The sequence below is a fragment of the Pocillopora damicornis genome, chromosome 9 (genome assembly GCF_964200805.1).
Source record: "Pocillopora damicornis chromosome 9, jaPocDami1.2, whole genome shotgun sequence".
NCBI lineage: Eukaryota > Metazoa > Cnidaria > Anthozoa > Scleractinia > Pocilloporidae > Pocillopora > Pocillopora damicornis.
In genome coordinates this window covers 8121975-8140089 of record NC_142678.1, presented here as the reverse complement: position 1 = coordinate 8140089, position 18115 = coordinate 8121975, and the positions used below count along the sequence as shown (strand labels likewise).

The 18115-nt window shown below is 37.7% G+C and overlaps 1 protein-coding gene across 1 annotated transcript; it reads left to right on the top strand.

Annotated features, from left to right (window-relative positions):
• The first annotated feature begins 749 nt into the window (after positions 1–749).
• LOC113669604 (uncharacterized) lies at positions 750–16410 on the top strand. Its single transcript, XM_027185671.2, has 22 exons — positions 750–1085; positions 1465–1498; positions 2001–2037; positions 2766–2977; positions 4278–4461; positions 4898–5097; positions 6303–6463; positions 7593–7771; positions 8258–8300; positions 8884–8946; positions 9291–9375; positions 9761–9793; positions 10368–10424; positions 11071–11136; positions 11643–11759; positions 12331–12468; positions 12840–12905; positions 13353–13432; positions 13653–13731; positions 14326–14376; positions 15439–15483; positions 16049–16410. Exons 1-22 carry the CDS (start codon positions 997–999, stop codon positions 16109–16111), a joined length of 2082 nt encoding a protein of 693 aa, XP_027041472.2. The 5' UTR covers positions 750–996; the 3' UTR covers positions 16112–16410.
• The last annotated feature ends 1705 nt before the right edge of the window (positions 16411–18115 follow it).

Below are 18115 nucleotides of genomic sequence, written 5' to 3'. Positions count from 1 at the left end.
TTACATTGCACAAGACAAACTCACCCCACCTTCTCAGAACTAAAACATTTTACAAGTTTGTAAATGCAGCAAGGACCATTGAAAAAGATGGTAAATTGGTAAAAAATATCACAAGTTTGTTAAAGAGATTTTCCCATGCTTATTGGGAATTACTATGTACATCATTTTAGTTGTAAGTTATTGAATGTAATGTTTACCTCTATTCTGGTTGGCTGTTGTAGCAATCCTCAGTTTTTGGTTTATAACAATGTCTTATCAAAATCACTCCCTCTGTCTTAACCAATGAAGTTCTTTGACACACCTTCAACAGTCAAGCTAACAATAAAAATAATGGCAAGGTTCTGCATCAAAAATGATAAGTTGATATTTTCACAGTAACAGACAGCAAACATGGATTAAATAATGAGAGTTACTCAAAGGGATTTGACTTTGTTAAACATTAAAGCATATTCAACAAAGGACTCATAACAAACAGTGCGCTCAGTAGGACTTGTTTCATTAATGAAGATACACAAATTTTTAAGCACTTAAAAAAATCTACATTTTTCTTCCAAAATATCATATTTTCAATCATATTTCATCACAATTTCCGATAATCAGCCGACTCGGAAACTCGTTAGGATTTAAGCACAACCGCTAGTCAGCCAGCTGGCTTGAATTTGGTTGTCCTGTGGGCGTCTCAGCCCGCAGAGCCGAGGATAATTATCCCATAGTAAATAATTGTCCCCCGTAGAAATACAGCCCACTATCTATGACGTCACGAGAGACAATTAGGCATCATAATGATTTCACTTAATTCTCCTCTTAAGATAATCGAAGTATTTTTCTTGAAAACAAAAACATGAACTCGCACACCGCCGAATTCTCGAAGAACTTTGAAGAAATGTAATGGGATGAAAGATCGGAGAGCGATGAGTTTTCCTCCATGACGTGACGTCACACTCGCCTGCATTTGACCAGTGGTTTTCTGATGGCGGTAATTTCGTAAGAGCCACCATGTTGGCATCTTTATCGTCTTTTTATGAAAATATTCGCTCATATTCTTTCTCTGGAAGGAAAGCAGGGGACAAACGCCGAAGAGAGAGGTATTTTAATATATCCTGTTTGGTTCTGTGTCTTTTCCTGGGCACGATTTAGAGTTATGTTGGGATTTAAAGGTGTAAATTATGGCGATCCTCATAAAAGTTGATATGATATTGGGCATAACAAGGCAGCTTTATTTGCAATTCATCCCAAAATATCTGAATTATAGGAGGCTGACTTATCTTTTTCCGGTACGTTGTTTGAACAAATACCAAGTCTTTCGTCGAGGGAATGGCAACCAACTTTTGTCATCCGAAACACTTAGTTTCGTTCGTACTTATACAGTGATGTATTACAATAACTTACAAGTTGTCATCCATGTTTACTGCGTATAGATTTCGACTCTTTTAGAATTCATCGACATGCATTTTGTTCTTATAGGGAAGACGAGGATGTTATAACAGATGTACTTCAGGTTAGTACATCTATAACTCATAATTCTGGCAAGACTTTAGAATGTGGGGTCTCTTGTTTACATCTAATTGAGTCACTGTACACTGCAGTTCTTATTTTGCGTTTCTTGGTCCTGTAAAGACTTTGCATTAGGTGGATCTTGGTGGTCCTGTATACTTAAGTTTTTCTCCAATTTTAAACAGCAAGGAAGAAAAAGTAAACATAGCATGAATTTTGAAAGGGGAGGTTGAAATTTTGAGGTGTCATATGATGGTCACATAATTTTATTATTACAAAGGCAGTATCTAACTTTACGAAAGAGTGGAATTTTGAAGAGGAAATTCATGTAAAGATGGAAATTTAATCGTGTTAAGGTTTAGAGTGCATGGATAAGTGTCTTTCCTTTATTATAACAATAAATGTGCAGTTATTTCTTTTATTGCAAGATGTTGACCAGAGCATTGTAAAAGGCTTAGTTTAACAAAGACCTAATTGCTGAATGCTTTTTTCGTTTTTGACATTAGACACCACCAGCTAAGAGGTTAAGAAATTTAGAAGGAGGTGAGTGCATAAGCAGCTGCATATATTTTAAAAGAATATGATAAAGTGATAAACAGTTTTATAGCAAACTCTGATATAGTTTTGAAGCTGCATTTTGATACTGAAGCCACATGGTTGATAAAACAAAGAATATGAGAACATAATAAAGGGATATACAGTTTTGAAGCAAACTCTGAGATGGTATTGATGCTACAGTTTGGTACCAAAGCTACATGGTTGATGTAACAATGTTAAATTGAATTGTTTAAGCATTTTTAATGTGGGATAAAATGCTGATATTCAATGGTAATATGGAATTTGTTGATCTGTGTAATTCTGATGAGTTTAAGAAATTGTTTTGCAAATATTTGTTGAGCAAGGCCAAGCTGGAATTTGGCACATTTACTCTTGTGGACGTAGGAAAACCAATAAACCTGGACAAAACTGCATGCTACAGGGATGAAAACTGTTAATAAATTCAACCCACAATTGATGCCAGTAGAGAATTGTACCTTGGCCAGCAGTGGCAGGAATGGGATGAGTATTCTTTTAACCACACTATCCTTGATCCCCCAGGAAAGGAAGAGGCAAAAGGAAACTTGTCTTTGTTATTTAATGAATATACCATCTTCCATTTCCTCTGCCCTGAAAGATAATGCACTCCCTGCAGTGTAAAAGTGTAACTGTGTGTGCTGTGCTGAGAATAACTGTGTAAATAATTATAACTGTTTGAATCTGTTTCCACTCAGCTGCTGGTGAAAACAGTGACAACAGCCCTCTTCATAGTTTTTCGGATTTTGTTCAGAAGGTGAAAACCTGGTCTGGTAGATACATCTGGCAGTACGTGGTCAAAGGAGATAATCAAGATGTCACTAACACTTCTTTAAGCAGAGACCTTAATGAGGCTGAGGATGAAATTATGGAAAAACAGACAAGTTCTGCATATACAAGACCTATTAGTGTGAGTAAAAGATATTACAGTGCAGCTCAAAGATAAGGGGACTTAGCAGACAAGTAATTAGCGCTAAATACCTGTTTTGGTGAACTTTAACTGCATTGTGTTTTGCTGCAAATGCAATGCCCATTTAATTAAGCAATGATCATTCCACAGTAGAAAAAAAAATGGGCTAGTTCACACTTTCTATCAACAGATGCGTATGCTTGTCTGTCGAGAGTAGTATGTGTCTGGTCTTAGACTTGCTTTGTTCATGTTTAACACACATTTTGGTCCTGTTACCTTTGAGCTGCACTGTCTATAGTACATTCACATGTTTGTAATGATATCAGACTCAAGACTACTTTTTTCATATGCATGGTATGGTGTGAAACAGTTTCAAGTTAAAATGACAAAAAACTAGGTTGATACAGTATGTGTTTTCTTATGGTTAAGGGATAAGGTCATTGACCAAAGAGGAAGGAGACAACATTAAAGCTAGTGTGTTATTATCTTGAGCAGTAATGTTTTAGATTTATTACAATCATAATGTAATAATTTTTTCTCATCATTATATGTTGACAATTTAAATGAGTATGTGATGTCCATCTTTTGCCACAACATTTTATCGTTACAAATTGTTTTTACTGTTGAAAATTACTCTAGACATGAAGGGAATTGGGAAATGTTAACTTGGTAATATACAGCAGACACACCAAAATCAGCATCTTGTGCACCTACAGTACATGACTGTATAATGCATGGATTGCAATAGCTGTTTATACACATACCTTGTTGTCTATCAGTACTTAGTCTGGGATTTAAGGCTGCTTGCTGTACTCAATGTTTTACTTGCTTTACTTATTTATCATGGCAGTTACACCATATATTAGGGTTGGGTAGATGCTGACTCTAAATACTTTTTAGAATCTTGATAATAAAACCTCCAGACTTTAGTAGGCACCTACTTTAATTACCACGTCAGGTTCCATTAGTCAGGATTTGGTATATGCCAGGATGCCTTAGAATATCAAAGAGCTTTTTCATAACTTGAGACTTTTATATGGTTCTGTTTCCATTAGAAAGGTTTCTCTTGTTCTCATTTAACCCTTTTGACTCCTCAGAGTAACTAGCAGCTAGTTTCTCCTTACAATATCACCCTCTGAATCACAAATTGAGGTCATGAGAATAAAGGATATGATCACTGACTAGAGAAGCTCTTTGTCAGCATCACAAGAAATTTATAAAGAACAGTGTAGAGAATATACATACTTACATTATGGTGTAGAGGGTTAAGCCATTAAAACTGGTGCTTTCCTAATTGCAGAGCATTTGCACAGACAACTTGGGACAACAAGGGAGTTCTAGATTGACAAGGAAACCCTTGCATAGAGGCAGGAGACCAGAAACATCACCTGTACAGTCTCACCCAAGAAAAAACAAGATGAGATTAACAACATCCACAAAGCAAAACTTGAGCATGACAAGAACATCTGAAAGAAAATATGATTGTAAGTTCTTCCTGTGCAAGAATAAGAACTATTTCACATGAATTATGATGAAAATTGTTTTTCTTGTTCTCTCATTATTCCAGTGTTATTATTGGCTAAAATACATGAATGCCATATCAATCATTTTTCTTCAATCGAAACATTGAGTCCAATTAAGTACCATTTATTTGAACTGTCTGCTATGTTGCAGTGAAGATGTATTGAGAGAGAGCAGGATCAGTTAATTGAGAAATCATTGTTAAAATAAGAAAAAAAATAAACAAACAAACAAATTAGTATTTTAGTTTTAAATTTAAGAGCAACACAGTATTATTGGCATGGTGTATTTTTAACCAAAAAGAGCATCCAAATTGAATTAACTGTATCCAATTTTTTTCTCATCTGTTCAGTGTTGTTCAGCTAATTGTAACAACTTATAATGCATTTATCTCACCAGCATCAAAATATAAAAACACCCCCAATGGTAGATTGTACAATGCTAACCAGTACAAAAGTGAAAGAACATTAGAATGCAACTTGCCTGGACCTTCTCAATCTGGAAGTAGGTCTCCCTCAAGATCACGGAAGACCACAGAAGAGACTGTGGGAAGGAGATCTCCAATTGAAGGGGGGAGATTTACAAGCACAGCAGAAAGGGTAAGGCTTGAAATTGTTAGGGGCCAAGTGCAGTGTACAAGTATAGCATGGCTGTTTGTGTTAAGAATTACATGTACTGAAAAGTGCTGGTGACTGTGGCTGACATTTGACAATCTGAGAGGAAATCATTGTTATATTCAGTAGATGTTGACTCTGTTTTGACTCACACTCAGGTTTGCAGTCCACCAGTCACTCTTACTGCCAGTAACAGTTTTGCTGCATTTCAAGTTTGCTACTTTCAAGTTCACTACACTGTACATGTTACAATGTAGCTCCATTCATCTTTGAGTTCACTTCATCAATAAACCCAGTGTAACCTAAAGTTTCTAACCTGAATTATTCATGTAAAATCTCATTTGTTCTTTTAAGTTTACACCTAAGTTTAGAATGCAAAAGCAAGAGTGAGAGTTGGTTAAATAAAGGTCTACTGAGAGAGGACATTTCTCGCCCAAGTGGAAGTGGCTAGGCACCAATACATTGTAAATTCTTTGTAGTTCTAAAGTCTTGAAAGAGTTTTCCTTCTGAATTGTTATTTTTGTTTGGTAGCAAACTTGGTCAGCTGATGTTAGCAAACTCCATATTTGTGCAGCAGACATGTAGTGAACTTAAATGTAGGGAACTCAGCATGTAACAAATTGAGCGTAAACCCTAATGGAAAACAGCCCTTTTCAGAACTAAGCTGTTAGATCATTGCTGCATGTACATTATCATTGTTCCTTGCCATCTCTTTAATCAATACACAATACATGTTTCCACCCATTTGTTTACATGATATTCATGGACACTGTAATTATTCATTTATTACAAATTTATCTGTAACTTAATTATATATTTATGAGTATTTCTCTATTTCTGTTGGCATCTGAGAGAGACTAAAAGACTTTTATCTCAGCCTCTCACATGCACCTTGTTACTGTACCTCACCTACAGTGCTTGTACAGTATCTTGTGATTTGTGATTAAATTTTTACACCTGTGGGTGACTAGCGTCTAATTTTTCCTTGTGATATCACCATCTAACGCAGCCCTTGATTGTTAAGCAAATTCTCCCACTCAGTACCTTAGGGAAGATAAAGAAAACTGTATGAAGACTATGCATACTGATGTTAGGATGTAAAGAGTTACAATGACCAAAATACCTTACTTTTACATAGGGCATTGTATACAGTCTATTTACAGTGCATTCCTGTTTTTCTGTCATACAAGGTTGTTCGCCTGGAAGAACGAGACAGATACAGGCAGTTAGTGGCTCAGTTTACCAACATAGAGACACCTGATAGAAAAGATCGTACAGGGAACAGAACAGTATTAGATGAACCATTGTATGTGGAAACTGACTTTCTTACCAAGACAAGATCCTACACAAGGTACAAATGATAGTGAACTGGTTAGCAAGTTTTATTCTTCCACTACTGTCATTTTACCATTATTATGGTAATGGATTATGCAAGATATGCCATGGTATTACACTGTAGAACAGAGCAAAAATACAGAAGGAAAATGGAGTAACAAAATGGCCTCTGGGAATGATTTTAATTGTGTTATTTTTCCCCTGTTTTTTGGCTTTGCTTTTTTAACAACAAACTTTTACAAATTTTTTTGTTGGCTATGAAAACCCTTAAATTATCTTATTGCTATTGTTTTCATCTTTGGTGCATGCCCTATGCAATCAGTAAGAAGCTCAGATGAGGCCATAGGATGTATTTCGAAAACTAGAAGACAAAAGCTAAAAGTTAGCAGAGTATTAAATCTCCTACCCGATGGTTTAACTTATGAGACATTATTTTTTCTTGTTGCTGGCATTTTCCTCACCCCCACAGGCTCAGAAAAATGCAACACAACTTGCAAAATATCCCCAACTATTATAAAAATTATGTTTTCACCCATCAAATAAGGTTTTCATTTCCAAGCAGCCAAAGCGACAAAATCTTGTCAAGAGTTTCATCTCTGACCATTTTGCAGTATATTGACAGAGTTGAACTAATTTTGGTTTTAGTGTGCTTTATACTTAGAATTGGTGAAAATTCGGGATATTCACCTTGCAACTTCAAGGCTTAGTTTAATCCTTCAACTTCCAGATCAAATTGTTATTCTCCTTACTGTCAACAATACAATTCTTATAATGCTAGTTCAGAGAATTTTGTACTGGATCAACTAATTATCTCCAAATTGATATTCTTCTTTATTCTCATCACTAATCTGGTTAATATTGTATTGATTTGTGAGGAGAAATTCTGTCTTGGTCACTCATGGGAGTTCTAAGGTTAAATATCCACCACTATTCACCTCCACTTAAATGAATAACTGTGTACCATGATACAATAACATCTTCTGCATACATTGGCATTTAAATTGCTTTCCTCATGTTATCAGTGGCATATACATGTACAATACCTCAATTGTAGCACTGAGATGTCAGAAAAACCAGTAAAACAAAATCACTCTATCATTTGTAATTTTTTTTTTTGAATAATGTTGTATGGCTCTACCACTCAGGTCTGGAAGTGGAAGCCTCCTGTCACCAAGATCTACCTTAGTGTCACCCCCTGTGTCATTCACTATTCCAGCCTCCCCTCCCCTGTCAGCAACAAGGTTGAAAGTAACAGCATCTCCAAGGAGATCAGCCAACAGGTCACGTAAGGTCACAACAGATGTTAGCTTGTATTCAAGACCAGGTTTGTATTAATTTAGTGTAGAGTTCTTTTCAAAGTTTAGATGTGCTGGGGTGAAATATTTGACAGAATGAGGTCTAAAAGTATTTTGCAAAGCTGAAACTTTAAGTGATGTTTCTTGCAGTAACTCTCCCAGTGATATAGAGAAAACTTACATGGTATAGAATTTAAACATTATACAAAGATTCTTTTGAAAATTGTGCCTCTGTCTGCACAACCTGGCTGCATGTGACATATGTACTTGTAGACTATTTCTGACACAACTGGTTGACACAGTACAGGAGTGTATGAGCCCCTAGTACACAGTAGGTTTCTAACGAGTTCATAATCAAGTGGTTGGAGAGTCTCACTCCACCATCTGCACTTCACGTCCTTAAAGTAGACTTAAATTTTCTTTTAACTGAAAACTTGTATAACAGTTTTTTTAAAAGTAGGAGGTAGGTTTATTTAGCTCCATGTTACAGTTTGAACTGTATTTGTGGTTTACAGGTACAACCAACATATCGCCTCCAAACAGTATCACCAGATCAAGGTAAATTGAAAATTATACTCCATGCTTTGCAGAATTGTATGTAATGCACTGTGTGTTCACTGCTTGTGTAGTTGTGTTGATAACCCTTTGGCCCTCCTTAGTTATAAACAGAAAACTTTACATCGTCTCAGACACAGGTGATGATATTGGAAGAAGTTATCAGCTTGGGAACGTTATCTTGATATAGGACCTAATACTTTAGTCTCATGTACAAGAAAACTTATGGCAGATAGTAGGGAGAATTACAATTTGGATGTTGAGAGTTGAGAGGATTTATGATCACAGCTGCATTTTTTTCCTACTTCTAAGCCTATTCAAGGTGTTCCGTTGATGACACCGAAGCGCGTTGGTAAACAGTGCGATAGTAGCGGAGGAGCGAAAAAATTGAGAGAGACTTGGGTCGAGTCGAGCAGAACCTACCTCGTTTTCGCTGTGCCGCTACCATCGTGCCGTTTTGATATTTCGCTCCGTTTTTTTACTGAACGCCCAAAACAGGCTACCTACTTCTTAGAACCTATCTTTGAGTCTCCTTGGTCTCCAATTTTGTAAATTTTTCATTCATTTCGTTCCTTTTTATTTAAAGCAACAGGACACTGGACACGTCTGATATTCACAATCCTTTTGATGAGGACTGGACCACAAGATGGTATGTGTTAGCAAAGACTTAATCCTACTTCTGTTTTCACATGTTATTACTTATCAATGGCCTTTTTTTTTCTGAAGTGATAAGATATTGCACTACAAACATACATGCAGGGCAATACTTAGAGTACTTACTACAGGGGGCAATTCAGTGTTAACGTGAGCGAAAAATTCTCTTTGCCCACATATACAGGGTACTCTTCTGACAAACAGGACCCTTATCTTTATGAAGAGAAATACTACAAATCTTCCCATGACTGCTGTCTAAGAAGGACAAACGGACTTGTGCGTGCGCGTAGAACGAAAGTACTCAGTACTTTGTCATTCGTTTATTTTTTCGGTTTACAGGCGAAATCTCCTATCAGAGGATAGTTTAGCCCGACAAAGGGAGATTTCAAAAGAAGAAAAGAAACTGAAAGCAATAAAGGAAAAGGTAACAGTTTTGCAGAGTTGCTCTTTAATAGTGAATGTCGGTCGTTTCGCCAACGGTCGTTTCGCAAACGTCTCTAGTCAGTTCGCAAACGTGTAGAAGTCAGTTCGCAAACGTTATAAACATTTATGATGTGTATAAGTCAGTTCACACACTCTGTAGATTTGAGATGTCAACGTTTGAGCATACATTAACTAACTTTATAGCTTAAGTCATACAGTCTTGTGGTTGATTTCGCTCTATCACAGCATTTGCGTGTTGCATGTACAGTAGCTGTAATCCGTAAATCAATCTACCGATATAAAAACAGGTCTTACTGTTGTTGTGTTCGATCAAGAAGCTGATGTGAGGTGATACTGATGGCATTTCCATTACTTCCCTCTTTCAGCGAGAAGAAGAAACGCAAGCTATTAAAGACAAGGTACAGTTTTATGCACTGTAGAAATCTACAATTTATTATCGATTATCATAGACTGACTGGTCTTGTATTTGTTGAGATCTCGCCTCCTTTGTTTCACACAATAAAAAATGACAGTGTAATGTAGTCTACCAGGATTCCTTGTGCATTGAAACTTCCTAAGTAACGAAGTGCTAGGAACAATGTAGACGTCTTTTTCTTGTAATAGTGATGCATGCACGTGGTTATCAGGGTTACGGGATGGAAAATTGCCTTCTCTATCGTAGGGATTCCCATAGGAAGGATATATTTTTTAGTACTTTTATTATAGAGCTTCTATGTATACCAGTATGTTGTTGTCTCGTAAACCGAGCTGCCGGTACAAGCTTTACATGTGCAAAAAATATGTGGGTTTTAATGTTATTTTCAAGTCATAAACGTGAAATGAAGGAGGTTTTTTGTCCGCCTAGTCGAGGAAACGATTAAACAAAATGATTTCCAAGTATATTATTTGGTGGATAATTTACATGTACGAATATGGCTGAAATTTAATGTCTTATATTATTTGATATTCATACTGGCTTGTCTTTGATTTTAGATAAAGGAACGACTGAGAAGAAGGAACTTAGGACTAGACGAAGATGAGGAAGAAGAGGTATTTTAAATCAGTGCTATCTTTAAGTTGTTTACACAGCATCGACGCTTTAATTTCGTGAGTGCATGATGTACGATAAAACAGCCCGCGAAATGAGAATGAGCAAGGTAAGAGCAAACTGCTCATGACAGAAAAAGTTCTCTGGGAAAGTGGGAGTTAATACTTTTTGTCTGCTCTCTCACTCCAACTTTACAGCGCTTTAAAAAAAATAGGGTCTAAGTTAACCCCCAACGTTTTCAATGGAATTATCCATTTTGAAATTATCTGGTCAGAAGCCTGAAAAACCCAGACGATCTTCTAATCCTGAGACGTGCATTTCACCGGTGTGATGGTGTTCTCTTCGGGCATCCCCTGCGTTTGCTCCTTCGGTTATATATAATCTGTGAAGTTGTGCATTGTACACCAAGCATCCTTTTCCAATTGCAAGAATCGTTATCTCGAAATTCTAAGCGATATCCAGCCAAGTGTTCTTTCAACTGAGAGGGACTCGTTCGTGTTCACACATGCACGTGATCTTTTCATATGCGCTCACGTTACAAATAGTTTAAGTGACATCAAACGCTTTAGTTACTTACTTGGAATACCTTAATGGTTAAATGTAAATTCGTGCTAAAAAGTTTATGAGATCGCATATGTTCTTTACCAGGCAGAGGAAGAAGTAGAAGAAATAACAGACTCGTTTGTGCCGCTCACGGATGAAATGGAGAGAATGGTGAGTTCAAAATGCTTTGACTTACTTTCTTACTTTCATCCTTACTTAGGAGCAAGGGTGGCGGGGTGGAAGCAAAAGCCTTCACTTCTCACACGGCTTGGATCACATGTGGTTTGAGTATTTTTATATTGACGAGTTTTGTTTCTGTTTCTTTGGCTTTGCTCCCTTCAAACGAGTCAACGCTCACGTTTTCGAAACGTCAGTTGTTGTCACCAAGACAAGAACACTCTCTCGCGGACGATCAGATAACACAATCAACAAAACATAGATAAGCCAATCACGAACAAAGGCGGGTAAAACTGGAAAGAATAAGAACGGATTGCTTTTGAATTAAGTTGAGATACAATTGGCAGAGTTCTTTCAAGTTATTTTTGCAGTAGGAACGTTCAAAGAAATCATCCTGTCGGTTATGCTGTAGCGACTTACAAAGCGTTGACCTAGCCCTCTGTATTAGTTACCAGGTTTTTGTTTAGAGGAAGAGTTCTTCATTCAAAATCCTTCTTTAGGTTGATGCAGCACTAGCCCCTGGGTATTCTGAAGATCCTCTTGTTGAAGGCTTCCGAGTGACTCTGAAGAGAAGTGACGTGGCAACTCTCAGTAATCTGAACTGGCTCAATGATGAGGTAAGCTGAGGTGAAGGGTATTTAAAATTGGCATTTGAAGATGGGCTGGAGACAGCTCGGGCATACAGACTGTATTCTAGCTCCGGAATGGACAAGCGGATTGGAGAACTAGCGTGGGCCACTGTGTTTCGTCATTTACGTCAAGGAGTCAATTCACGTCTCACATTGCCCCTCCCCTCTTGGGAGTGTGATTGGGTACTAGCCAACTTTCAAGGAACTTTATGTGGTAACGGGAGAGGATGGACACGAAAGAGGTCTATTACAACTGAAAGTAAAACGAAGCTAATTGCTTCGCATGCTGGAAAACACGAGTGAAGAAGTTGCGAACGGTTTTAGTCTGAATATGATTGGTTGAAGGGATGGCGCGAATTTTTTGGGCCAATCACATCGCGAAGTGAGCCAAAACCAAATTAATCCCAGATTAGTTTCGAAACTCAACTGAAAATTACTCTAACATGATAGCTAGGGGATCCTACTCAGAAAGTTATCAAGACATAAGAGATGGCTGAGGCGTTTTCAGATAACAATACCATTTGATTTGTGTGTTTTTTTTACGTCAATTATCTTGCAGATAATCAACTTCTTTTTCAACCTGATCATGGAGAGAAGCAACCAACAAGGAAATGTGAAAGTGCACGCCTTTAATTCATTCTTTTATCCGAAACTGATCAAATCAGGATATGCCAGCCTTAAACGGTGGACGAAAAAGGTAAGGAACATGATTTTGTGCGTGTTTCTTCTCCACGAATTGTGGTCACCTTAGTTAGTCCAATTTAGCCCCTTGTGCTGCGAAAAGATAACCTGATCAATGTTTTCAAGAGATTGTCGATTGATATTTTTAAGCTGCTTTTGTTGTTGGTATTTATTTAATAACAAATACCTAGTGAGTAGTCAGGCGCGATTGTGCACAAGCCGCGCGTCTACAAGCCTTGGAAACCGATGAGGACCCCCCAAGGGGAGGGGTGCTTTTGGAGCATTTGTAACAACTGTTTTAATAGTTTATTTAGTTCTACACCCTTTAGTAATAACAATTGTTTGAAGTGTTTGGTTTCATTCATTTTGTATTTGATGTTGTTGTAGGTGGATATTTTTGCGATGGACGTGGTACTTGTTCCTATTCATCTAGGGATGCATTGGTGTCTCGCGGTAAGAAAGTTCACTGTAAAACCTTTCATCCCCGTTCTTGTTACTAATGTTGCGTTTTTTAGCCAATTCAGATCCTCCGACAAGGCATATTAAATAATGCAATTGAACAAAATTAGATATTCACTCGAAGATCGTTTTGGCCTCCGTTCACACTTGGCAAATAATTTTGTCCTCACTGGAAATCTTGTAAAGCCATTTTTCATCCGCACTACGACGATAAACAACGGTGGTATCAGCGCTGCGTTTTCAAATGTAAGAGAGTGTTTCAGGACATTTACATTTGGTTGAACGGCAGAACTATGAGAATGAATACGACGCCGTGAGGACGTAATGATATGAATATTTAGGCACGATTATTTAGCTTTATTCAGGTTGTTTGACTCAACATGGTCAGTTCAGGTCAAGTTATAGACGGATCTCTTATAGTTTGTTCTCTTCGTTCTTCAGGTGATCGATTTTAATAGGAAACGTATCTCATATTACGACTCGCTCAAAGGTTCCAATCCACAATGCCTGTCTGCACTAAGGTGAGAAACAGCACACCATTTCTCTCTTTTCCCCCCCCCCCCCCCCACCCAGGTCCATTTTACCAACCGCTGGACCACTGCGTCGCGCACCAGTATGGAGAAAAATGAGATTAAACCGATAGAAATAATAATGATTAGAAAAAACTAAAAGTTGTAGTGTTCCATCTATATCCACTTCCATCTTGTGGAAATTCATTGTCAGGCGTGTTCCTTTTTTTAGTGACTACTTGAAAAATGAATCACTGGACAAGAAGAAAGTGCCGTTTGACTCGACGGGCTGGAGGACAGTTTCTCCAAAGGTGCTTTACTATCAAATTATTCTTCGTCAGTTTGTTTCTTTTAATCCCTGATCAAATTATCAAACCTTGAACTTGTCCGGCATTAATGTTTATCCTATAAATAGTAGGCCGATAAACTTCTTACATTTTAAGTGTAATTTCCGCTTTCCAAGTAAATAATGTTTGGTTCAGTACTGCTTTTTGTCAGCCCCATGCACTGGAAAGAAGCTGGGTCGGGATAGCCCTATCACGTGCTAAGTTTTACTTTCCCAATATCTTCTCGCCCAAAACTCTTGCTTGCGATCGAAAAAAAACAGACTACAAGCAGTCCACTGTAGACCTCGAACGTTTGATATCCTACGCAAACCTCCTGTTAAAGTCGTTCGTTAAAGTCGGCTTAGTCTCCGGAAGTTGACTGCAACCAGTATCTCGCTTCAATTTTGGCCCGGTATCGCAAGTCTGGTCAATTTGAAGCATTTTCGCTGACCCAAGGAAATTCGCAATAACGCGACTATTTCCCTGTGATGAAAGGGTTAACCTCCAAAAAAGATATCCTTTTCTCGTTTTTTTTAAAGATAGAATTGATATCGTCAATTTTTTTTCTGTGGTTTACAGGATATACCAGAGCAACTTAACGGATGTGACTGTGGAGTATTCGCCTGCAAGGTATAATTCAAGTTTTCGTGTTCTTTACACTGACTCGCAAGAACCTCCTTTTGTTGTTTCTGCCAAATTCGATGGTTTTACTACATAATGTCTCAAACCGATCTCATCTTGTAGATAGAAATAAGGGAGATGGTAAGTTTTGAGCTTGGTAAAGAAATAAAAAAAGATGTTTTTTCGTCTTGTCACGAGCGTGGGACAAGGAAAAAATTCTGAGTCTCCACGAGGAATCGAATCTCAGACCTTCGGATTCCACGCTCCGGTGCTCTACCACTGAGCCACAGACTCCACGGTCAGCGAGTTTTATTACGAAGTTCATATGACACGCGTCCTGCATACTGCTAGGATCAGCATTGTCGATAGCGTAATGTTTGTAGATAGAAATAAGGGAGATGGTAAGTTTTGAGTTCGGTAAAGAAATAGAGAAGTCCTCATGGGGACTCAGAATTTTTTTCTTTGTCCCACGCTCGTGCCAAATCTCCTTTTGGTATACGACACTTATCAATCACGTCTATTGTGTGCATGTTTTCGATAATTTCCCACCTCTTCTTCCTTTTTTCCTTTGTTTCGAACATTGTGTTCGTTTGCCTCACTTCATCAAGGGTGTGAAAAATCCGTTTACGAAAAAAGAGTCGAGTCCAAACTCGGTAGAAAATATGTGTTAAACTTGTTAAATGAACCACAACATTTGGCCAAAATAAATACTCCGAAAATTTTTTAAATTCCAAACAAAAAGGTAACAAATTTGCCCGAACGAAAGCTCGAAGACGACTAAAACTCCGCTATAGTAATCGGTACATAAGGGGTAAATTTCCTGGATGACAACGATGCTTAGAAGATAAAATGAAGAAATTGAAATGGGATTTAGCGGTGGACATTCCACGAGGTGGTTCCTTTTGTCCACTGATTCCTTTTGTCCACTGATTCCGGTTCAAGCCGAATTTAGAATGTTGGACTGAATCTAATGAAACTTAGTAAGAAACTTCGTATCTCCGAGCTATGTTAATTCAAGATAAACTGTTAGTAAAAGATAATTTTCGTTTTTTCTTCTTTCTCTAATTCCAGTACGCAGAGTATTTATCACGAAGAGCGCCTTTCGATTTTGACCAGGTATGAATATTGTAAAGAAGAAATTGAGTAGCCGCCCTTTATGCGAATTTTATTTTCGGTTGTTGCGCAACATGGCTCACAAGTTTGAGAAGTGAACGAGTGAAGTATATCTACCATCAACTTATGCGAATATGTAATGCTCGGTTTTTTGTTGCAACCATTTTCAAATCATTGTTGATCCTTGCAAGCTGATTGGTTCTCGGCAGTGCCGTAATTCGGGAGCTTCTATGGACACAATTCCAAATTTTATTGAATTTGATGCGACCACTGCATTAGGATCAGGCTCAGTGGAATTAAACATTTGAAGCGTGTCGCACTTAGTGCTCAAATGAAGTATTTGCAGCTTCAGTTTAAGCGCGTTCAATCAATGAGTATCATTTGTCCTTTGTCTCAGCCAGTTAGCATCAAGCAATTTTTCCCTTTATATGATAGATTTACGATTCTTTTCATATCGTTTCCTCCGTTACTTTCGAGCCATTTCATCCCCAATCGTACGAATCAACTAAGGAAGATGTGTGAAACTACAGGAAGTATTTTTGCTTACATGTATTTTGCTCTTTTCTAGAGACACATGCCTTACTTCAGGCGTCGAATGGTCTACGAAATTCTAACAAAGAAACTCTTGTGAGAGCCAACCGCTGAAAGACTCGGTTCTTTGTCTTACTGATCGATTCCTTCGTAACGCGCTCCCTGAAGTCACTAATAAGGACTCGCAATTTACGATTATTATCCCAAGTGTTCTCCCACTATCTATTTATATTAAGCGAATTTACGAGTCTATCTTAATACTTTTCGTTATGCTATCGTTAAAACTGTACAGTGAAGCATTTTTTGAAAATGAAAACATGTAATTAAAGTTGGTTAATGTCTATGGACCGTTTTAAAAGCAAGAATATTAAAGAGCAAGAGCTGATTGATACATGTCAACTAGCTTTCACAGATTGTTATTATGAAAGGAACTCTAGCTCTGGTACGAATCGTTGAAACAATGGAAACGGCTGGCAAAATGAGTGTCTGCGCAAAATTGACCATTATGGTGGGATGAAAGGTGTAGGAGTGTTACGAAAAATGTTTGGGCTGATTATCTTAGTGTCTTCTATCGCATATTCCTTATCTGCACATCTACATGGTAAGGAACAAATAGATTTTGTAGTTATAGGGGAATGAGAATTTGCGTGTAATTTTCCTCAGCTTTCTTGACAGAAAATTCTCATTCTCCTAAGAAAGTTGTGATTCGCAGTATAATTAACAGAATTTAATGAAAAGCGAAGAGATAATGTAAGTGAAAGGACACACTGAATATCTTTTATTTTTTTGTTTTGTTTTTTCTTTTTCTTTTTTTTTTTTTTTTTTTGAGCACCGAAAGAGTGGTTTTCAGGCGATGAGGTCGAAAGTTTATGTGTCGTTTACGTGTTATCGCTTTTAGGGTATTTTTTCGGCGGGGAAAGGATATCTTGGCGAAAGATCTTAGCAAAAGATCCTTAGCTCCTAAATACAAATGCATGTCAGCCAATGAGCGAATGACAGAATCCTTCGCGTACAAATCAAAAACAGGAAACATATGGCAGGATTTTAGAGTATTCCCTCACCGTGTAAACACTCAATTGCTTTTTATTTGCTTTTATCCAACAGACTCCCCAATTTGTTTTTAAATGAACGTGACTTATCTTGGATGATCAATAATTATGGCTTTCTGGGGAATACATATCAAAGTAATGCCGATAGCTCCCTTTATCGCTTAAAACCTGATCATTTTGCTATGAATCCAATCAATGTGGGTGTGGGCGATTTCTTGAAGAGGGTGTGGGTGGGTGTATATGGGGCTTTCATTGATGCTTTCTGGTTCTGTGACAAAGAGTGTTGAGAGTGTTTTTCGAAGTCAGTTGAGTTTGACAGCAGGACGAACTGTGGACACCATAATACTAAATTCTTTACAGTTTTAGCGTTCAACGCACAGCTAATTTTTGAAATAGGGTCAATCATCACAGTGGAGAGCGAATCATTTTTTTGCTAATCTTGATTCAAGCGGGTATTTCTTAATGTAGTATAGTTGAACAACTGTGAGCAGGAGATCGTTTTATTCTCCAGCGTGGTTTGATCTCTAGCAGACAAGAGCCATTTTATAGGGTTACTTCTTTCATTTTTATCAGTGACATCTACAAAAGTACTCAGACGCCGTGACTCCTATGAGCCGAATAGAATTTAATGACTTTCATTTGAAGTCGAGTACGAGGGTCTGAATCAGTTTCAAAGTTCTGACTGATTTTGGATCGTCTTTGTTCACGCCGTCAAGTTAACCACCGATTTATCGGCCAAAAGGTCACAAAAGGCGAACCGACGATACACACTTCAATTATTTCTCCCATTATATTACGTTTAGTCGGAATTAATTTCGGCCTTTGAATCAGTTTTGTCGATTTTAAATTATTTGAGTTGGCCCAAGTTCAGACTTTATTTGTCTCCTAAACGGCGTGGATTCAATCCACGCCTTTCCGGAGGCAAAATGATCCTTTGGGTTAAGCACGAAATGGCATCAATTTATCGTCATTCGTGACCGAAGCGACTCGTTTCTGCACGTTGGATATCCGCTGCATGAAGGCTGATTTCCGATGTAACATTTAGTTTTAGGAAC

Coding starts and splice junctions, on each gene's coding strand:
- LOC113669604 (XM_027185671.2), top strand. CDS start 997: ATGTTGGCATCTTTATCGTCTTTTTATGAAAATATTCGCTCATATTCT. Junction 1,086..1,464: donor GACAAACGCCGAAGAGAGAG/GTATTTTAATAT, acceptor TTGTTCTTATAG/GGAAGACGAGGATGTTATAA. Junction 9,376..9,760: donor TGAAAGCAATAAAGGAAAAG/GTAACAGTTTTG, acceptor TCCCTCTTTCAG/CGAGAAGAAGAAACGCAAGC.